This window comes from Typopeltis vanoorti, chromosome 6, assembly GCF_054136105.1.
Source record: "Typopeltis vanoorti isolate ZY-2024b chromosome 6, IOZ_Tvanoo_1.0, whole genome shotgun sequence".
Lineage (NCBI taxonomy): Eukaryota > Metazoa > Arthropoda > Arachnida > Uropygi > Thelyphonidae > Typopeltis > Typopeltis vanoorti.
The window spans coordinates 31,828,137-31,851,257 of NC_143554.1; the positions used below are offsets into that span (position 1 = coordinate 31,828,137).

General features: G+C 35.1%; 1 protein-coding gene across 4 annotated transcripts in view; it reads right to left on the reverse strand.

Annotated features, from left to right (window-relative positions):
• The window catches only part of unc-104 (kinesin family member unc-104), a 942,286-nt gene that overhangs the window by 159,216 nt on the left and 759,949 nt on the right, over nucleotides 1-23,121 (reverse strand). For all 4 annotated transcript variants that reach the window (XM_090394094.1, XM_090394092.1, XM_090394093.1 and 1 more), the window contains exon 37: nucleotides 10,200-10,324. In XM_090394094.1, coding sequence (XP_090250220.1) covers nucleotides 10,200-10,324 — 125 coding nt within the window. The remainder of the gene's footprint in view (nucleotides 1-10,199; nucleotides 10,325-23,121) is intronic.

A 23,121-nucleotide genomic window follows, 5' to 3' on the forward strand; every position in this document is an offset into this window, starting at 1 on the left:
CACTACATGCTGTCGCAGATAGTTGTCCCTTAATAACCGCATAAAATCCAAATCCTTCCTCCCATGTGCCCTCTCCTCCTTCCAGCCAATGGTACCATAATTGAAATTACCCATAATAATTACCCTCCTTCCACTCATTTCTTCTATTTGCCTATGCATACTATCCCTACCATCTATTCCATCACCTGGTCTGTAGCAGCACCCAATTGTATACTTTGTTCTGCTAGCCTCAATCTCACACCAAATAGCCTCAAATGAGCTCTTTTCTCTGTCCAGCAGTTCAACTTCTATTCCCTTGGCTGCAGTTCATCAGCTATCATCATCAACACTCCTTCCCCCCCCTTTTTTTTCCTCCCTTTCACTCCTGAACATGCTATACCCGTCGCATTCAATCACACTAGCTTTATCATCTTCTGTCAGCCATGTTTCACTGATACCAACAACCTGTGGCCTGGAAGTGCCAACCAAGGCCAAAAACTCTTCCTTCTTGTTCCTAATACTCCCGACATTAGTGTAAATGAATTGCAGAAGACCATTAGTCCCATCCATACTTTGATGCCTTATACTAACTATCCCATTCTGATTTGTTGTCCTTCGTACTCGCTCAGGCATATTATACTCATTCATACACTCAACTGCCTCCCTAAAGTCTGCATATCTACCCCCCCCCTTAATAAATCTAGTTTCCCTGAGTCTGTATATCCACTTCCACATCATTCATCAACACTTTTTCAAGCCTCCGTATACACCAACTCCATTCAAATGTAACCCATCTATCTTATATAAATCCTTTCGCCCATTGAACTCACTCAGTTCTCTTGACTTTGGGTAATACCCAGATCTCCATTCATGATAAAATTTTTCTTCTTGGGCTGATTGACACCTCTCACCCTTCCTGGCCCAAACACAGCATCCATAGCCTCTTCAACCTACAAAAACTTTTTCATTCTCTTCTATTCAAATACTACTTCTAACCTGCCTTCGAACACTATATAAATCCCAAATTTACAGAACATTAGAATATTATTCTCCTATTTCAGGTGAAATGGGAGAGTAATATTCTCCCGTGGATAGTGGGATGCATTAAATGCTTCACACTATCCACGGCACAGCAGTCCATTCCCTCACAGAACTCTTTTCAATCACTTTGTCATAGGTATTGTTTATTGTTTAATGCTTCCTAGAGGTATTTTCATGGGTACTGCTCCACTGAACTGATCACCACCATTTTATCATTTTCCTCTAAGAGAATGTAAACTAAGTCAACATTCTCACAGTGAGAATTACCTGTTGAACCAACTCTTCATTCTCCTTTAATCCACCCACCTTTATTCTTTGTACAACCTTACATCATAATATTTTCCATCAAGGATTATGTTCTCCAGTTGTCAATTCGTTCCTTCTTCTTCATCCTTAACCATTTACACATAGACATTTCCTTAGACAATGACCTTAGACATTTCTAGACCTCTCGAATGTAAGACAGTTTTGTTATGCACAATAACCAAGTACATTTTGAAAAATTATGGAGACAACTACCGTGTTAGAGTAAAACTTTAGTTTAATATAAACCAAAATCAACATTCGACGTTTTGACCTTCATATCAAGGTCATCATCTGGAGCATGCACAATACATACAGAGAAACAAACGGCACCACAATCTACATGGTTTGCTAAAGTTACTGATCAACCGTTACTACAATTATTGGCCTGACCTCTGGTGAAAAAATTCATGGTAGTAACGGTTGGTCAGTAACTTTAGCAAACCATGTAGATTATAGTGCATCTTGTTTCTCTGTATATATTGTGCATGCTCCAGATGATGAACTTGATATGAAGGTCTAAACGTCGAGTGTTGATTTTGGCTTATATTAAACTAAAGTTTTACTCTAACACAGTAGTTCTCCATAATTTTCCAAAATGTATTCTGATCACTGTGTAAATATGAAAGAAAGGACTCAATAATCGAGTCTTACAGTTCCACACAAAACCCTTCTTCTCACATGCCAATGATCCTGGAGTGACTCATCATCACCGAATATCAGCGATGCAAATGCAGCAACTTCATTTATGTTTTAGTTTTGAATAATTGTTAACACAGTAATTTTCAGACAGGTTGAGAATACAAGAGTTCTGAACATTGTTTTCAAGATTTAAAATGAGAAATGGTACCAAAAAGATTTCCATCAGATAAAAATGAGTCATATAAAAATAACAAGCTTAGTAGGTAATGGAGCTACATTGCATCACCAAGCGGCTAAGTTAAAAAACTAATATAAAATTTTAATTAATACTGAAAAATAATTTCACACTGAAGAGTAATGTGCCACATGTTCTTGGCACAATCAAGTTTGGCTCCAAATATTTTTCTCATCCTCACCTTCCAAAAACATACAACCAGACATGTCTTTTAAATTACTCACTGGTATTAATTAAAATTTTATATTAGTCATTTAAATAGCCTCTGGTTGGAGACACAATGGTAGCTCCATTATCTACTAAGCTCTGCTATTTTTATATTATCTGACATCAGGAGCAAGATGAAACCTTAGTTTCAGAAAATCCATGTAATGAAAATGAGTATTTTTACCTTTTTTTTTAAATAAAAATAAAAAAAATTAAAAATTACATTACACAGAAATGTAGAAAAATGTTTGAAGAATTAAAGCTAAACAGCTTTCTGATGTATACTGCAGACTAAAATATACAAATATGATTGGAGAAACTGGAAGTTTGAAAGAGCTTGAAATGGATAAAACTGAGTATCATGTGGTTGTAAAAGAAGGTTTAACGGCAAAAGAATTCATTCTAAGTTCATAAAAATTTATGGGCACTTTTTTCCTTCATTTTCACAATTAAATGGGCTGTTGAATTTAAATGTGGCCATACCACCTTTGAAGATGATCCACGTGAAGGATGTCCAAAAAAGTGTAACACCGCCAGAAATCATTGATCAAGTGCACGGTATGGTATTGGATGACTGGCGAGTCAAGTGCATGAAATTGCTGAGACCATAGGCATTTCAAAAGAATGTGTAGGATATATTTTGCATGAAGAATTACAAACGAAAAAGCTTTGCGTAATTATGGTGCTGTGCTTGCTCACAGCAGATCAGAAACGCACTCACATGAAAATCTCTGAACAGTGCTTGGAGCATTTTAACAAGAATAAAACTGATTTTGTGCATCGATTTACTACTATTGATAAGACTTGGATTCACCATTACATACCAGAATCCAAACAGCAGTCAAAACAGTGGACAGAAGCCAGTTGGTCAGCACCAAAGAAGACAAAGTCAGTTCCATCAGTGTTTTGGGATGCTAAAGGCATTTTGTTTATTAATTATCTTGAAAAGGGTAAAACAATAACCGGGGAATATTATTCCAATCTTTTACTTAACCAGATTAGGCAAAAAAATTTGTTAAAAAAGACCCGGTTTGCAGAAGAAAAAAATCATCTTTCATCAGGACAACACACCTGCCCACAAAAGTGTTTTGGCAAATGGAAAATTAAGGGATCTGCACTACGAATTTTTGGAACATCCATCCTATTCCTCAGATTTGGCTCCCTCTGACTTCTCTTTCCAAAATTAAAACTCTTTCGCACTGGTCAGGTTTTTCTTCCAATCAAGAGAGGTGATTGCAGCTATAAGGCGAGGAAGGTTATTTTGCAGATCTTACTCAGAACCACTATAGGGATGGGAGATAATGGTGCTGAATTATCACTTGAATAAATGTCCTTCCTATTATAAATATAAATATTAGTCTTAAGGGAGATTATGTTGAAAAATAAAAATAATTTGAAATTATAAATTCGTTTTTTCATTGTTAGGCTGAGAACTTTTAGATTGCCCTTGGTAGAGGTAGTGTGATAGTTTAGGGAGATATCTTGCTGGGTGGAAACACTGACCAGTACATGCTTCCTAGCCAAACTATGAATGCTGCAACTTATAATAGAGATGAGGTCCTGGACCTCTATGTTCATCAATATGTGGATGCAATAGCGGAGACATTTATCCTACAAAATGATAATACTCGTCCTCATCAAGCAAAGCTTGTTGAGCAATATCATCAAAAGAAACTATTGTATGTATGGACTGACCAGCCCGATCTCCTCAGGTTAATCCTATTGAGCATGTCTGGTATGCTCTAGGTAAAAATGTTGATGCTCTCAAATCCCAATTTCCAAAACGTTGAGGGACTTAGGAGGGCTTTATAAGACAATGGTTGCTATTGTCAATTGAGATCCTGGACACCATTATAAACAGTATGAAAACTCTCTGTGCACACTATATTGCCTCAATAAGGAGGCAATCACTTCTTGCAGCAATCAACAATCTCATTTTAACTTCTTTTTTGACCACTGTCTTCATGAGCCAATTTGTTACTGAATGGTTTATTTACAATATTTTTTGAGTGTTTCATGTTTTACAACTATCCTGCTTTTCACTGAGGTGCATACAGTTTTTGAGTTGGTGTGATTTTTCTCTTTGTTCCTTAATTTGTGGAAACCAATATGTGTATGTGGGTGTGGGTGTATGTACATATATAGATACAAATCACACCATGAAAGATTGCATTATGAAAGAAAGTGGCATTAAATCTGATATCACAACTGGGCATATCAAACTTAGCACTTGCTTTATGCAGATGACTTTGTACTTCTAAACAAATTAAGGACAGGTCATCAGGATTCTTTAAGTAGACTGAATAAAAGCTTTAACAAATTTGACATGAAAACTAGCAATAAAAATAATAAACTATGAAAATAAACTTGAACTGCATTTTTCAATGGGAAACCTATAAAACAAGTAAAATATTTCAGCTATTTAGACAATATTTTTAATGAAGATGGCAAATTAAACATGAAAATAGACATGAATAAGCAAAGCTAGTATAGTGTGGAGTCAGTTTAATAAATTTACTATTGAAACCTATTGACTATTGAAACTTTGGTATTACATCTAGGTCTACCTACTCACTGATGAGACCTCAAAAAAGGTCGAACCTGGTCTGGGTAGTGATCTTCTTACATAATTTAGAACAATAATACATCTCCTAGGAGCTGTGTTTTACATTATGGAGAAATATTAAGGACAGTGATTGGAGCTTACTCCACGTTTACTAAGAGTTGCCCTGACATTGCACTACCAGGTGTTGGCTTACGCTTGGACTCGCCGAACTTTATATAGTTTTCTATATTGGCATGAAACTCTTAGATTAGATTTCCTATCTTTGAGTTTCTTATTCGGCTAAGAAATAATGTGGTATTCAATATCCACTTAATTTTGAATAATAAATTTATGTGGAGTGAGAGAGAAATTAATGAAACTCTAAACTAGCAGTATACAGGATAGTGTTTCATTAATATCACTGGTAGAATCATATTAAAAATGATGATATTAGAAAAATACCTGACATTGTTAGCATTTGAGATGTGTGAGCAGAGCTAATTGAAGGGTGGTGTGGTCACTTATATAGAATGGGAGAAGAAAGGTTAGCAAAACAGGTGTTTAATGTCAAAATGGCACTAAACAGGTGTTTAGTATCAGGTCTTATATTTCTGTCTTCTGATTTGGGTGTCTTCCCAGTATATATACAAGTGAGATCTTGTAAATTATTGTATGTTCAGGTAGAAAACTTTCAGCCAACCTTAGAAGCTGATGAGGGATATAGTTAAGGGAAATGTGAGGTGCAAGTTCCCATAGTGAGTGTGTAGAATGGGGTGCCCTCAAATGTGAGTGAATCTTTGATTCAAGGAGAGATATGATATTAGAAGTGACACGACAAGCAGTTAGATGTGAGTAGCTGAAAAGGAGTCCCCCCCCCGCTCAACCAGTCTATGCTCTTGCTCAATGAGTCCTTAGAATTGTTGAGCAAGAGCATAACACATCCTTGAAAGGTCATCATCATCATCAAATTCCTGCCATGTACCCTCAAGGGGTGTACAGGATATGACAGTACTACATGAAAAAATTACATCATTACTAACTTCCTATCTACAATTTTCCTCCAAATCAGTCTGTTACTTGTCAAGACTCCAACATTATCAGATCTTATATTTCTATCGTCTAAGGCACTTTGTACCGTATCAATCCACCTATATCTTGGTCTTCCTCTGGGTCATTTTCCTGCCAACCTGGCAGAGAACACTTGTTTTGCTAATCTTTCCTCTCCCATTCTATTTAAGTGACCATACCACCTGAGATTAGCTCTGCTAATGCATTCCTGGATGCTGACAATGTCAAGTTCTTTCCTAATATCCTCATTTTTAATATGATATTGCCATTGATGCCATCTGTTCACGCCTCTAATCTTTCTCAGGACTCTCATATCTGCGGTCTCTAGTCTTTGGTCAAGTGTTTTACTTCTGACCCAGCTCTCAGATCCATAAGTTAAAACTGGTTTGAACACTGTCTTGTATACAGCTAATTTAGTGTTCCGACTAATTTCTTTCTTATTCCATATGAATTTATTCAATTGACTTCCCACCATACCAGCTTTGCTGATTCTGTTGTCTATTTCTATATTTAATTTACCATCTCACTAAAATTCATGCCTAAGTAGCTGAAATGTTTTACTTGTTCCACAGGTTCTCCATTCACAACACAGTTGACATTTTCAATGATTCTGCCTATTTTCATTGTCTTTGTCTTTTTATTGCTGACCTTCATACCATATCTATTACAACAGGTATTCAATTTAGTCAGAGAATCTTGCAGACTTGTAGCGGATTTATTTAGAAGTATAACATCATCCGCATAAAGCAAAGAGCTGACATTAACATCTCCAATTTTGATATCAGGTTTAATACCACATTCCTTCATAATGTGATCCATATAGATAAAGATAGATACTGATTTCTGTATTGTACAGGAAAAAACTACAGTATAAGCTATATTAGAGGATAAAATCATCAGGTTTAATAAAAATCAAATGCTTAAATTTTTATTTAATATCTAAACATTTGACTGAGGTACTTTTTTTGCAAAAAAATTAAGGAAAGATGTTTGAATCGTGCTCGATTGTTTCATCTTGTCATGCAATTTGTGATAGCTGGCGATCACTTCATCAAGATTTCGGAGGACTTCGAAGCTTCATTCCATATCAGGATCAGCAAACAAAATTTCCTTATCATACTAAATGTGATTGAAAACTAGTCCAAGTTCTTTTGCAGTTAGCTTCTTAGTAGTAACATTCTCTTCTTGTTTGCACTCCTTAACTTCTTCATATGCATGGTGTTCTTCTAGTTGAAGGAGATCATTCTCGTTTAACTGTTCTGAATGGGAATCGAGCAAGTTTCTCATATCTTCATTATCCATGTGTTGAGGCTTAAGTGCTGTGAAGAATTCATGTTGGAGGTTTAATGGAATATTATCAGCACTGAGAAAGGATTAAAACTAATTTTAATGCTTCCAATATTTCGTGTCAGTCACAGAGACATCTTCAGGGATTACCAAAAAACTTTTTATAACAACACATACAAATACAATACAACGGTGAGTAAAACTAAACTCCTATCTAGATGGTGCGCCCTCTATGGGTGTTTGCAGATGGCCTAGGTTGTAAAGAGGGATCTCTGATAATTAATGTTTCCCAAATTTTGGTAGGTTTTATGCCACCGTATTTGTTTAAATTAGGTTGATTCCTGAGTATAGATGCAGATTCAAAGAACAGTCTTTCTTTTTTGAATTTACTATGGTGGAGAATGATATTTTTTCCCAGGAGATCCTGTGGGTTGTATCGAAACATGGTCTGCAAGGCCAGATTGACCATAATCGTCATTGCAGATGCATGATTTTTGTTCTTCTAATTGGATGGTTGCTGATCTGCCTGTCTGTCAGAAGTAAGCCAGTTTACAGGAACACGGTACTCTATATACTCCAGGCACTGAGAGAGGAGGGAGCTGATCTTTGGTGGAATGGATAAGGGTAACAAATTTATGGTGGGGCTTAAAAGCTCTATGAAGGTTGTACTTTTTCAACGATCTGGCTATTTTTTTCTGATGTGCCATGTAAGGTATGGTGATGGCATTTCTGAAGTCCTTCTGAAGAGATGGTTGGGGAATGGGGAAGGACTTGATTATTTTTTTAAATTCTGTAATCATTGTAGCCATTGGAAAGGGAGGTGTTGTGTATGTGTTTGAGTTTGGTTGAAATGGCAGTTTCACTGGAACAAAGACTGTGGGCTTTATTGGTTAGATTTATTGGTTAAATTAGTTTTAATAATGCCATATTGCTGCGAGGGGTGGTGGTGGGAGAGTTTGTGAATGTATCTGCCTGTATGAGTAGGTTTTCTATATATAGAGAAAGAGAGGTTACCATTAGAAAGGCGTGTTACTAGTTTGAAATAAATCTGACCTATAAACTCAAATAGAAGTCAATCTTTCCTGTAGTTCTTGTGATCAAAAATAACGTTTCATCATTATCTTTGCAATTCTTCGGGAAACTTGGCCACATAATCTTTATCAGCTTATTCTTATCCCCAGTTATTCTTATGTTATGAAGTCCAGCTCAATTTTTAAAATGGTGAAACCATCCTAAACTCACAGTAAAGCTTTCAAATTCCTCTGGAAATTTGGTCTCTTTCAATGAGGTAAAAATATTGAGAGCTTTTGCCTGAATAATTTTGAATATTCCCTGTACTAAGCGGTATTCTTTTTTGGTTATAATCCTCAATCCAGAACAGTGGCGGCCGGTGAAAATTTTAAGTGGGGGTGCTGCATATACAAAAAAAAAAACTTTTTTTTCCTAATCAGTAACACATTTATTAATAAATAAATTTACATATTAAAAATTGCTTTATTAAATATATTTCATCCTCACCACGAACAAACACCAATAATAAAAGTTTCATATCAATAGCAATGACAAGTGCAAACGAATATCGGCATTAGATCGTAGTGCATTTGTTTTGTGTAACGATAATTGAAAAAATATGATTCTTTTCATATTTTCAACAGTGACACTCGTCATAATTCAGCCTTGTATCGATAATAAATAAATAATTATATGTTATTTTAACAAAATAAAATAAGATTTACAAAAAAATAGTTCACCACGAACATGCGCCAATAATAAACATTTCATATCTCACAGAAATAACGAGCGCAGGCATAAGATACACTGCCCAAGCAGCAGTGTATCTAATGACGTAACGTGCAACGACAGCAAACAAATATAATTGCAGTGCATTTGTTTCGTGTAACGATAAATGAAAAAGTATTATTCTTTTCATATTTTCAACAGTGGCTCATCGTAATTCAGCCTTGTATCTATAATAAATAAATAATTATATGTTATTTTAACAAAATAAAATAAAATTTACAAAAAATAGTTCATTACGCACACACACCAATAATAAACGTTTCAGATCTCACATAAATAAGGTGAGTAAGCATACTAAAAATACACTGCCATTTGAGCAGTTACAGTTGGGAATAACGTAACGTGCAATGACAAGAGCAAACGAATATTGGCGTTAGATCGCAGTGCATTTGTGTTGTAAGCTAAAGCGTTAATTGAAGAATTCCAATTATTAACTATTCAATCAATGTCAAAACATAAGCTGTAACCTTTAACATGCTGTACTGCATTTATATAATGTAAGCATTGTTATTATTTATAAACACAATCAAAATTTAATATTTTCCTTAGGGGGTGCTGCAGTGTCGCAGTGCTTATGTACGGGCCGCCACTGATCCAGAATGATAGAAGACGCTCCATCTCGATCATTAAATGGCTTCTATTTCTAGTGATCTGCATGCTTAAAGAACCAGTAGCAACACTTTCCTTGTTCTTTGTATTCTTTGCTCTTATTTAATATAGTCGAAATTGTAGACTCACTGTATCCCAGGTCTCACACAATCATTGTATTACTAGCACCACTTTCATTTGTTTTAATGACTTGCTGCTTTTCCGCTCGCTGCAGATATTGGCAACAAAAAATTTCGCTAACTTAAAAAACTCATGGTAACTGATGAATCACTCGCTTAAAGCGGGAAATAGTATAATTTCACTCATTCAAGCTAACTGAATATCGTGCATATCGAATTCGCATTAAGCGAGGTTTTCCTGTATTCTGGCTATATAATGTTTGAATTTTAATTCATTTAAATTTAAACATAATAAGAATGCTTATACAAACAAGGTTTGAAGTGGAGGGGAGGGGGAGATACACACAGAGAAAGTATTGCATACCTGGACTACCAGAATCTGCTGCTCTCTTCATGACTAGTTCATAAACTCCACTAACATGATTGCCATCTGAATTTTTATAATTTCCACTGAAGAGGTGGCGTAAAGATCTGGCATTAGGAGTTAACCTGAGGGTAACAGTATTTGTTATTGATGTTCAAATAATATACTTATTTATTTTTTATTTTTCTAGGAGAGATGGAATTTAATTTTCCACTTTTGAGGTGAGTTATGCTAATATATTTATTCATGCTACTCCTAAGTTTATAGCAATAGTTAAACAAAGTTCACTTAGAATATATTGTTTAAATATAGAAATGTGGACAATTTACATTATCAGATAGAGAATTAATGGACCTTGCTACAAAAATAAATACCTTTAATTTAACAATGATTTTGGATTTCTGGAAATTATTTCCATGTAGTTTCAAGATTAAAGTAAGAGCACAGGGCCTAAGCTTTATGGATAAGAAGGTCCCCATGACCTAGCCAAAAAGCCTACATTATTAAATGATTAACATTACTGATTAAAATCATTCTTAAAAAGAATACTAATTGATAAACATGTCTGACTATTCTTAAATGGAAAGATTACAATTTTCTGCATGTTTTTTAAGCTGTTTATTTGAAGGATTATTTTAATTTATTCACTATGGAACCCAATAATGAGAGCAAGATAGCATTAGACTGAAAATGTCTAACATGCAGAATTAATGCATGTAAACAGAAATATGAGATGCAAGAATACAATACTAAAGAACATTGAAATGTTTCACAGTACATTGTCAGCTAGCAAAAATCGTAGTGTACTGATCATTTCAAATCAAATGGCGATGAATAATACTTTCATTACTCTCAAAGTAAATCCCACATCGTGTTAGCTGTTTGTTTTGAGGTATGTGTGTGTATGTGTGTGTAGTGTACATTGGTTGGTTTCTATAACTAAAGATACCGTGTAGCATCATTTGCTTTTGTTTTCTTGAAAATCAATGATGGTGACGAGGATTTCTAAGTCTTAGCTACTTTTCTGTTTTCCTGGGACAAACCCCCTGCCCCCAAGTCTTGGGAATTCTAGGGATTACATAATTTTGCTCATGAAAATCATTTTTAAAATATATTTAAACATATTTGCATTTTTAAATAATGAATTGGTGATGTATTTTTATTAAATACATCAACAGTTGAATAATTAAGCCGAGTAAATTTTCAACTAAGCTTTCACGTCCCAATTTCTACATCTGTCGTTATAGTCAGTAGTATGTCTTTCAAAATTATTCTAAATACTTTTGTTCTTAAATCCATAACATTTTGAATATCCACTGATGAACATTTTTCCAGGTATATGTGCATGCTAAACTAAAACTGTTTGCATCATCTGAATGAACAACACAGAACTATTTTATTTCAAATATTGGTCCACTCGTCCAAAAGCTAAAATAATTCTCCAATTTTGCTAATTCTTTAATTTTTGATTTTGCTCTTCTTTTCTTTTTTTATGTTCATATATGGACAAAATGAACTTTAAATATCTAAGTGATTCTTTAGTAATACATAATTCTGCTCAGAGATTGATTTGCATATAAAAGAACTACTGACAACATTTAGAACTTAGATTCCATCTTTGATGACCAATATATATACATACAATTTTGCTTAATTTTCTTGTTTTACAAAAGTTTAAAATTAACTGATCAGACTTAATTTTTAAGCTACATGAAGGTTATGTATTTTCCTCAACTCTTGTTTTAGAATGCGATTCATACATATGTTCTAAATGCCTTATTAGTTCACTGCTGTTCAATTCCTTACATGAAATCTGCTTTGGACAATAACTGCACTGGTGCTTCTTCATTTTTACACAAATGATTTATTTTCATTTTGAAGTGAAATGAATATTTTCATTTCATCTGAAATGAAAATTTTAAATAATAATTATGAAAGGCTTCATTTGGCATAAATAAGATATAAAACTGTCCACACGGTTAGCCGAGTGGCTATGCGCTTCACAACCATATGCTTGGGAAAGGAGTTTCCTGGGTTCAATTCCCGGTGCCGACGTGAGGAGCTTAAGGATCTTTCTCAGACATAGCCAAGTTAGCCAGTCTTCGGCATGGACAGCAGGGTTTTTTCCTCAGTTTATCTGGGATTTTTCCTTCCGCAAGCAGGCAAACTGGCCCCATGAACACATGCAGCTACAGACATAGGACTAGCCACCTTATCCTCAGGACGGGTACGGCTAAGAAGGGCTAAAGATAGCTCTGTAACAGGCCACTAGGCCTAATACCTGAAGGGAAGAAGAAGATATAAAACTTTAGGATATTATGGATCTCCTGCGATGAGTCTATCAAGACTTATTGTGGGAGGTCCTTCCTAGGACACACAAAGTCTATCATACCACTCCTTGAACTCATTAACCTGTTCTCGCTTTCACCACTCTACCAGGCAATGCATTCCATGGTTCAACCAACCTCCATGCAAAGAAATCATTCCTCACCCTCTTGCTCACAGCTTCCTTTTATAATTTCCAGGAATGGCCCCTTGTCATCACTCCTTCCCACTGTTCAACCAAGTTAAAGAACTACCCTAGTGTCAACCCCTGTAACCACCTCTCAACAGTTTTAAAAGTCTCAATCATATCACCTCTCCTTCTTCTATCTACCAAACTCTGCAGTCCACAATTCCCTTAGTCGACCCTCATAACTAACATTGTACAGTCCTGAAACCATCTTTGTTATCTGCCTCTGTACCCTTTCCACAGATAATTTATTCCCTTCAAATCCTGCAGATCAAATTTGAGAACAATAGTCTAAGTGTAGTCTGATCAGGGTCTTATACAACAGAATGATAACTCTTATCTCTGCAGGTCATTGTCCTTCTCAGTATTGCAGCAATCATCTGTGTTACCTTCACCACCATTGGTGTCCCCTGAATTGCAAGTTTCTATGAATCATCAACTCCAAATCTCAAACTCCTCCAATAGAGTATGAAGTGTCCCAAACCTCGAGACCTTACATTTTGCTGCATTAAACTGATACCCCAATTCATTTGCCCATCTGTCTAGTTTATTCAAATCCTCTTGTAGGGCTACCATATCTGCACTATCACTAATAACCATTTCCAACTTCACATCATCTGCAAACAACTGAATATCCCCCTGCAATCCACTGACAATGTCATTGTTATAGGGGTTAAACAATATAGGTCCCAGTACTGAGCCCTATAGAACCTTTTACCTCCTTGAAATTTCCCTACCATACACAACTCTTTCTTATACCTATCGGACAGCCAATCCTGAATCCAGTTGACCAACCTGACATCTAAACTCATGTGCTGCAACTTAAATATCAGCTTATCATGTGGCATCCTGTCAAATGCCTTCGCTAAATCCAAGAAAATGGCAGTATATGCCTTTCCCTCATCAACTGCTCTTGTAACTTTATTATAAAAGGCTAGCATATTACTAAAACAAGAGCACCCCTTAAGAAATCTATGTTGACTCTCACATATAACATTACCCTCATCTGCCCACTGCTGTATATGGTCCCTCACTAATTTCTCCAAGATCTTAACAATTACTGATGACACACAAACTGACCTATAATTAGACACTTCTAGCCTGCTATGACCTTTATGCAATGGCACTATCTTACTTTCCTTCCATTCCCTGGGCACCTTTCCCATAGCCAGACGTTCATTGAAAAGCCAGGTCAAAGGAGCTGTCAGTTCTTTAGCAGCACATTCTCTCAAAACTCGTGGTGAAATACTATCCCATCCCACAGCTTTACTGACATCCAGAGTACTCAGTATTTGGAACACACTCTCCTCCAGTACCTCTAAACATCGAACCTATCCCTCTAGTATTAAAATTTACTCTTCTAGATAATTAAGAGGCCACATAACAATAATTGGTGCATATGCACCAGAAGAGGGAAAAGAAGAAGACAGTAATATATTTTATAAAGAATTACAGAATGCCATAGATAAAACAAACAAAACCGACTATTTACTGCTAGCAGGAGATTTAAATGCCAGAATAGGAAACAAAAAATACAAAACAAACATAGGTAAATTTGGCGAAGATACATGTAATCAAAATGGTCGCAGATTGCACGATTTTGTCATTTATAATAATATGAGAATAATGAATTCAATGTTTAAACACAAGGAAATACATAACTATACTTGGTCAGCCAGAGGATAAATATCAGTAATTGACTACGTTATCACAAATTTTAAATTAGCGGAGTTAATTTTAGATGTAAGAGCATATCGAGGCTTTGAATTAAACTCTGATCATTATATGGTATCAGCAAAAATTCGTTTTAAACCAAAGTGGCTAAAAACACATAGAATTGAAAATTCTTACCAGCCAAGCTACAAAATTTCTTCATTACAGGATCCTCAAGTTAGACTACATTATCAAAAATGCACAAATTTAAAAACAGAAACCACACATGAATCAAGTGACATAGAAGATGAATGGGAAAATTTGAAACAAATTCTCACAAAAGTAGCAACAGAAACCTTAGGAATAAAGCACAAATGGATTAGAAAAAGAGGACTACGAGACTGGAACAAAGAAATAGAAAATATAATAAAAACCAAAAAGGACAGTTACCAAAAATGGCTAAATTCCAAAACAATAGAAGCAGAAATAGAGTATAAAAGAAATAGTGCAATTGAAAAACGAGAAGTAAGGAAAAAACATAGAGAAAGATGGAACAATTTCATAACAGAACTAGAAAAGGATTTATTTAAGCCACAACCCAACACCTATAAAGTAATAAAATACATGAATAAAGAAATAAAAGAAAAGATAAAAATACAAACAATAGATTTAGAAAAATGGGTGACCTATTTCCAAAACTCTGGACAGACGAGAACAATGAATTAAAATTTTATAAGACAAAGAATGACCTAATAGAAAATATCACAATGTTAGAACTGAAAAATATAATAAAGAAGATGAAAAATAGGAAAACGCCAGGAGAAGACAATATAAATATAGAATTATACAAAAATGCAGGTGAAAAATTTAATGAAAGACTTTTGAAATTTTTTAATATGGTTTGGATGTCCGGAAAAACCCCTAATTCTTGGAAAAAAGCACTGGTCATCCCAATCTATAAAAAAGGAAATAAAGACAATTGCAATAATTATAGGGGAATTAGCCTGCTGAATACAAGATATAAAATATATGCAGGAATATTAAAAGAGAAACTAAGCAGCATTGTAGAAAACAAATTACTAGAAGAACAAAATGGCTTCCGAAAAGGCCGATCCTGCATAGATCCAATTTTTACTTTAAAATTATTAATAGAAAAGAGAAGAGAATTTCAAAAAGAAACACATGTGCCGTTTATTGATTATGAAAAAGCGTTTGACAAAATTAGTCGACAAAAATTGTTTAAAATATTAATCAATTTAAACATACCAAACCAACTTTTACAATCTATTCAAGAAATATATACAGGAAATAAAATAGCAGTTAAATTAGAACACACCTCAGAATGGAAAGATAAATGATAATAGATACACTACTATTTGCAGATGATCAAATAGTATTAGCTACATCAGAAGATGACTTACAAAGATCATTAAAATCATTAAATGATATCTCAAAGCAATATAATATGACAATATCCAAAGAAAAAACAAAAATAATGGCATTCAAAGGAGAAAACCCAATAAGAAGTAAAATAGTGATAGATAATAAAATACTAGAACAAGTAAACACTTTCAGATACTTGGGATGTGATCTATCATACGAAGAAGAAAAAGACATAGACACTAAAATATCAAACTTTGTCAAAGTAAATGGCATAATAAATAGTATATTTAAGCCATCCCTGGTACAAAAACACACTAGAATCAGACTATATAATGTCTTGTCAAAACCAACTCTACTATAAGGAAGCGAAACATGGACCATGAAAAGGAAAGATGATAAACGAATTCAAACAGCAGAAATGAAGTTCCTCAGAAAAAGCTGGATATACCAAGTGGGACCACAAAACAAATGAAGAAATCTTACAATCCCTAAAAATCAAACCAATTAATTACTACATAAGACAGTATAAACAAAAATGGCTAGAACATTTAAATCGAATGGACAACAGCAGACTACCAAAAATATTATACAGATACAAAATAAGTGGAAAAAGAAGAATCGGAAGACCAAGAAAGAGATGGCATGAGACCGGAACAGGCCACATGGCCTATATTCCATGTTACGAAGAAGAAGAGAAGAAGAAGAATGAAATGCTACTTCAATAAACTGTTCATTGAACAATTCCACTATGTCCTCTGCACCAGTCACTCTATTCCCATTTTTATCCCACAATGTCATTCTTCCACAATCATTTCAACTTCCACTGGTCACATAGCAAAAAAATTTCCTGGATTTTCTTTGGATCTTAGGGCCAATCTCTTCTCATATTCCAGTTTCATCTTCCTTACCATACTAGTCAGTCTCCTGGCCTGTGTCTTATATTTTTCATGCATCTGCTCTTCACCTGTCTCCTTATATCTCTTCCATAGCCTCTTTTTCACCTCCTAAGGATAAGAATCCTCCTCTTTCTTAACAAAGAGTTTACAAAATCTGCTGCTCTTGCAGCTTATATCAAAGCATATGTAGCTTATATCAACCATTTTAGAACAAAACAATTTGGTTGCCTAAATATCAATCATAGACAGACTGGTCATTCTACACACATTCATCTTGAAAAAAATCAGGAATACATTTCACTTAAAGAACCCAACGAATCCAGATTAGCAAGCCATGCATTATCTATAAAACACAGGATTCAGTGCATTAGGGGGGGGGGGTTTCGACCACACCTCCTCATGCCCCCCTCCCTGGACTCTTGAAGCTTTTGACCAAATTTTTCAAGGTCCAATTTCAAGGTAACTAATGTGGCAATGGCAATGGCATCCAATTTTCCAATGAAGAGTCATAGAAAGGAATCAACCAATGCTACCGCGTCCGGGGCAGCCGGCGTGTCTGGGGCTGAAGTCTGAGCTCCTGATGATAAATATGCTACAAGGACTCATTAACATTTTGCAACTCAATATCAAAGGTGCTCAGAGAAAAATGGATGAACTTAAATACATTTTTAAGTTCATCCACTTTACAAAAACAATATCCATATTGCTTGTCTACAAGAAACAAAACTGAACAAAAATCTGAACTTCAACATCAAAGGATACACAGTTCTTAGGAAGGATAGAGAGGAAAAAGCAGGTGGTGGGCTTGCTATCCTTTTGAAGACCCCAGAAATCAAATTCAAAGAAATCACTCTAAATCAATATTTAAATAATAACAGTTCGACGGAAGCTCAAGTTGTTGAAATCCACCTACCAAACCATTCTATTTCAATAACAAATGTCTACCACCCTGATAATACAAATATTGATACAGACATCATTGAAAAGCTAAGCAAGCTCCAACTGATACAACCATCATACTTGGTGACCTAAATGCAAAAAGCGCAACGAGGGGCTCTCCCAATTTAGACCATAAAGGTCAACAATTGGAAGACCACTTTAAAGATTTGGAACTCACAACAATTAACAATGGACAGAGCACCTATCTCTCTAAAACTACGGGAACTGAATCTGTTATTGACATCACAGCTATTAATTATAGAATTGCATCAAGTGCACAATGGAAAATTTTGGGAAATGCCATCAGTGACCACAGACCCATAATAACACCACTAAACTTCAAGATTGATCAAGAACAGCAAATCAAAAGTACAAGGAACTTCAGAAAAGCCGACTGGACAAGGTTTACTCAAATTTTGGAGAGCCTCTGTCAAGATGAACCTATCTCTGGAAACGTTGACAGAAAATTACAAATCCTTACTTCACACATCAATAAAGCTGCCAAAGCAACAATACCAAGAGGTATTGTTGCTTTGGCAACATACTGGAAATCTTTGGAAATATACTGGTGATCTTTGGAAATATACCGGAAAGATCACAATATTGATTCAATGATTACAGAAAGATAAAATTTCAACAAACAATTCAGAAATAATAAAACTGATGAATCTAGAAAGAAATTAATAGACATAACACACAAAAGAGAGAGGAAATTTGCAAGTGCAAACAAGAGAAATGGGCAGAGCTTTGCAGTAACCTGGACCCAAGAAAAGATAGCTAACACTGGAACATTATTAGAATCCTAGAAAACAATATCAAAGAAGAAAACCAACAGAAAAAAACTTCATCATAAATGCTGGGAAACAAGCTATTACAGATCAAGAAATTGCAAACACACTGGCAAAAACCTATTCAAACAACTCCAAGCTTCAGTATAATCGAGAGGAGAAGACTCTCAATAAACTCACAAGTAAAATACTAAAACAAGCAAGAACATACCAAACTAATGACATCTTCTCCGAAGAATTTACACTAAGTGAACTAAATTCATCAATCAAGAAAACTGCACCTAATAAATTTCCTGGCAATGATCTTATCTTTGGTCATATGGTCAAACACCTTGGCAAAAAAACCCAAAGAACAACTTCTGAACATTCTCAATACCTCTTGGCGAACAGGCAAACTTCCAAAAGAATGGAAAAAAAATCAGTTATTGTACCCATCCTGAAAACTGACAAAAATGCTGCACAATGTCAAAGCTATACACCTATTGCATTAAGTAGCATACTCTGTAAAATTACTGAAAGAATCATACACTCCAGGCTCATGCACTGGCTGACAAAAAATAAGAAAATTAACTACTACCAAACTGCTTATAGGGCCTGTCATTCGACAACAGATCAATTATTCCACTTCTGCCAATCAATAATAGACTCATTTCAGGAAAAACCAACAAAAAAGACAACTGCCATATTCCTTGAGATGACTTTTGCTTTCGATCATGTTTGGATAAAAACATTAATTAATACAAACAGTACATGATATTGGAATTAGAGGAAACACTTTAATCTGGATTGCTGATTTCATTAGAGGAGGAAAGATCAAGGTTAGAATCAATGCAGCAATATCAAGAGAGCAAAGATCATGGGGACTGAGTACTGAGCTCTGGTGTTCCCCAGGACTCAGTACTCGGTCCCTTACTATTCCTTTTATATGTCAATAACATTCATCCCTGCCTTACAGAAGACACAAAAGTAGCTTGCTATACAGATGATATAGCCATCTGGCACACTAGTGCTAAAATCAAAGAATCAGAGGAGATTCTAAACAAATCCATGAGAGGATTAGAAAAATGGTCAGATGAACTTAAACTCAAAATCAACCCAGACAAAACAAAACTAAGCACCTTTAGTACAGACAGGAAAAATAGACATTCCTACAATCCCAAAGTCATGATCAACAACAAGCTAATTGAAAAAGTCACAAATCCAAAATACCTTGGTATTACGCTTGATCAGGAATTACATTTTGCACAACATATCTCTAACACTTCCAACAGAGCTCTAAAAAAATTAAATATACTGAAAAGGCTTTGTGGAACAAATTGGGGTGCAAAGCCAAAAATCCTCAAAAAACTACTTACACTACACTAATAAGGCCAATAATGGAATATGCAGCACCTATCTGGTGACCTTCAGCGTCATCGGTCAAGGAAAAATTAGACAAAATACAAGCAAAAGCATCCAAGATTATCATTGGTGCAGTATCATCCACTAACAAGATCACAGCCCAACAGGAATGTGGGCTCGACCTGCTGGAGGACAGATGAAAATTTGCCACCATAAAATTCATAAATAATATCAGAAGATACCAAAGCTATAGAAGAAGATACCATATCTCCCTAAAAACTTATGAACATTGGAATCAAAAATGTAGACTTCACAGATCATTAACTTTACAATATGACGACACTATCAAGAAGGAAATAGGTCTTGATCAGCTAAATGCCCACATAAACAAAGAGCCTCTATTTTCCAGTCCTTTACCTCCATAAATCGAAACCTTACCAAAATCTGTAGAAAAAAAAGACTCAAAAGAAATGCTCAAAGTAAAAGGCCTAAATACTATCACCCTTCTTTCATCCTCCAAACAGGCTATTTGTTATACTGATGGATCGTCAGACACCAATATGATTAATGGAGGCACTGGTGTTCTCCTTCTACTCTCAAAAGGTGAAAAACTTTCAATAAAAGTTGGACCTGGGAGAATTGCTTCCAATTTTACCAGCGAACTTTACGCAATAAATAAAGCACTCGAAGCCTACTTAAAATTATCATCATCTCAACGATCTGAGGAAATTATAATTTACAGTGACTCAAGATCAGCTATGAAGGCAATCAAAAATGCCAATACCAAGCTCACACAAGACACCCATAAACTCTTAAATTAACTAAAGTGTTTAGGAAAAAGTTGCATTTTACAATGGATTCCTGCTCATGTAGGCATTGATTACAATGAAGCAGCTGATAAATTAGCAAAAGAGGAGCCAGAGAACTCAACCAAGAAACTCACATGATAACTCTTTCTGATGCTAACGCACTAGCAAAAGCTAAACTAATTCCACTGAAATCAGTGATACAACATAAAATTCCCGAAATCAATGCTGACAGAAAAACCTCAACCATGATAGCAAGACTACGAACAGGACATTATAGAGGAATGAAGATCAATACAGATGATACGAGAACATACAGAAACTGCAACAACTGCCCCCAATACTGAACTGACACCCACTCACATCTTTACTTGTCCAGCAATTACAGCTGCCTTGACAAGAAATAGATCCTAATCCTGAACAACAGCTCTACACAAACAAAATCATCGACATAGCCAAAGCAGTTCAAGGAGCACATGGAAACATCTAAGACTCTTGAAAGGACAAGACAACAACAGGTTTCAGTGGAACAAAACCAAAGTGTTACACAAAAGTTATTTTCTTCTGGAAAGACTGCACAAAGAATGCTGTGAACACATTCACAAACCACCCTGAACAAAAATGACTGTCTAAAGCTTTCTCAATTTTGGGAAGTTATTCTGACTAATACTCATCATTCATGTGTTCCTTTGAAATTTTCTATTTGCCAATTTGGTGTTTAGATGGAAAGAGCTAATGTCGGTCTTATTGAGGTTTGGTGTTAGTTTCCATTTATCAAAGTATTCCCCAATAATTCTAAGATCATTGGTGAGAATATCTTCAGTTACTTTGATGTTCTTAGGTTGGATGGCAAGGGCTATATCATTAGCATAGGCAAATTTTCTTGACTAGTTGTCAGTATGTCAGATGTATATAGGTTGAATAAGATTGGTGCTAATACTGATCCCTGCAGGAGACTGTTGTTCAGCTTTGCTTATTTTGTTTCCCAGTATCACATGAAAGAACCTGTCAGAAAGCATGTTATTTAATAAGTTGTTTGTTGCCATGGTGTAACTTGTATCAGCTTGTATAGCAATCCTTCTTTCCACACTGTATCATATCGACAGTAAGGTCAACAAACACAACAGAAGTTTTCAAACATCTCTGAAAGCCTGTCTTAATATGGGTAGTAAGGCTCAGTACTTGGCCCGTACAACTACGTTAGGCACTAAAGCCTGCTTGTTCAATAGGGATAATTTTGGATATTTTTGGCACAATTCTGTTAAGGAGGAGACTTTTGAACTGAGGAGTGCAATTGGGTGATAACTCTCTGCTTGATCATAATAGCCATATTAAAACCCAACAAGCCTCCTGAGGCTTAGTTGGGTTTCAATATGGCTATTATTTTGGTTCTCTTAAAGGCTCTTGGAAAGTTTTCCATTCTTAAAATATGAGAAACAAATCTTGTTAGCCTCTGACAAGCATTTTTACCACAGTTAACCAAAAATTCAGGATGAATACCACCAAAGCCTGGTGGTTTGCTGGTTTTAATCTCCTTTAAGGCCATAATTATTTCATCTGTGGTAAATTCTCTTGAAAATCGGGAACTATCAGTTGCACTTTGTCAACCTCCCGTGTGTGTTGATGACCTCAAGGGGTTCTAGGCAGCAAAGTTATTTGACAGGCAATTTGATCTGGAGTCACCAAAAGATCTCTATGGGTGACTGGGTTGCTTTCACCTAATTTCTTTAATAGGCTCCATGCTTTTCTACTTGATTTTTTAAAGTCTAAAGCCTTTGTAGTTTTTACCCATTTTTCTCTGCACTTGTATCAAGTTTCTGGAGTAATTTGTCAGCTACGTAGCAGTCTTTATTACAGCCAGGTATGTATTATTTTCAGAAACTCCTTAGAATATACTTCTTTGCTGATGATATGACTACTCCAATGAATCTGTTGTAGTTTTCAGACAGGTAGTATCCATCTTACTCTTTATCCAGTTCTTGTGAAAAATCTTACCAGTTCACTTTCCTAAAATTCCATCTTGGTTGTGGAATGGACCGTATTATTGATATTTGTAATCCTTATTTAAGTCCGCTGGCGATTTTTCCTTCCACGTTTCTAGCCATTTTGAATTAACGTTGAAATCGCTATTTACAAGTTCTTCAGCCATATTGGTGAATATGAGATTTACTGTGTCAGAAGTTTGTCAGTTATCTACTTTCCTTATAAGGCTATAAAGAATGTGAGGACCCATAGTTGTCTAGTTATTCAACATTTAAAGCACTAACACCAAAGAATACAACACATCTTATACAATTACAATGTCATTAAAATACAAAAACAGATGAAAGGTTAATAAGGTGAAATTGTTAAGATAATAAAACACATGGAGCTCTGAGCATGCATAAAACTCTATCACTGAACTGAGACCAAAATTGAAATTTCAATTTCTCAGTTTTGATTTCAAAACACAATATGATGAAAGAATGAAAAAAATCTGTATATCATAATATTTGTAGAAGTGTTCTGATATAATGGAAACAATAATAATATTTTAAGCATTTTATATAAAAAAATGCTGTTATTCTTTCTGTAAATTACCATTCAATGAGTAATCAAATTACA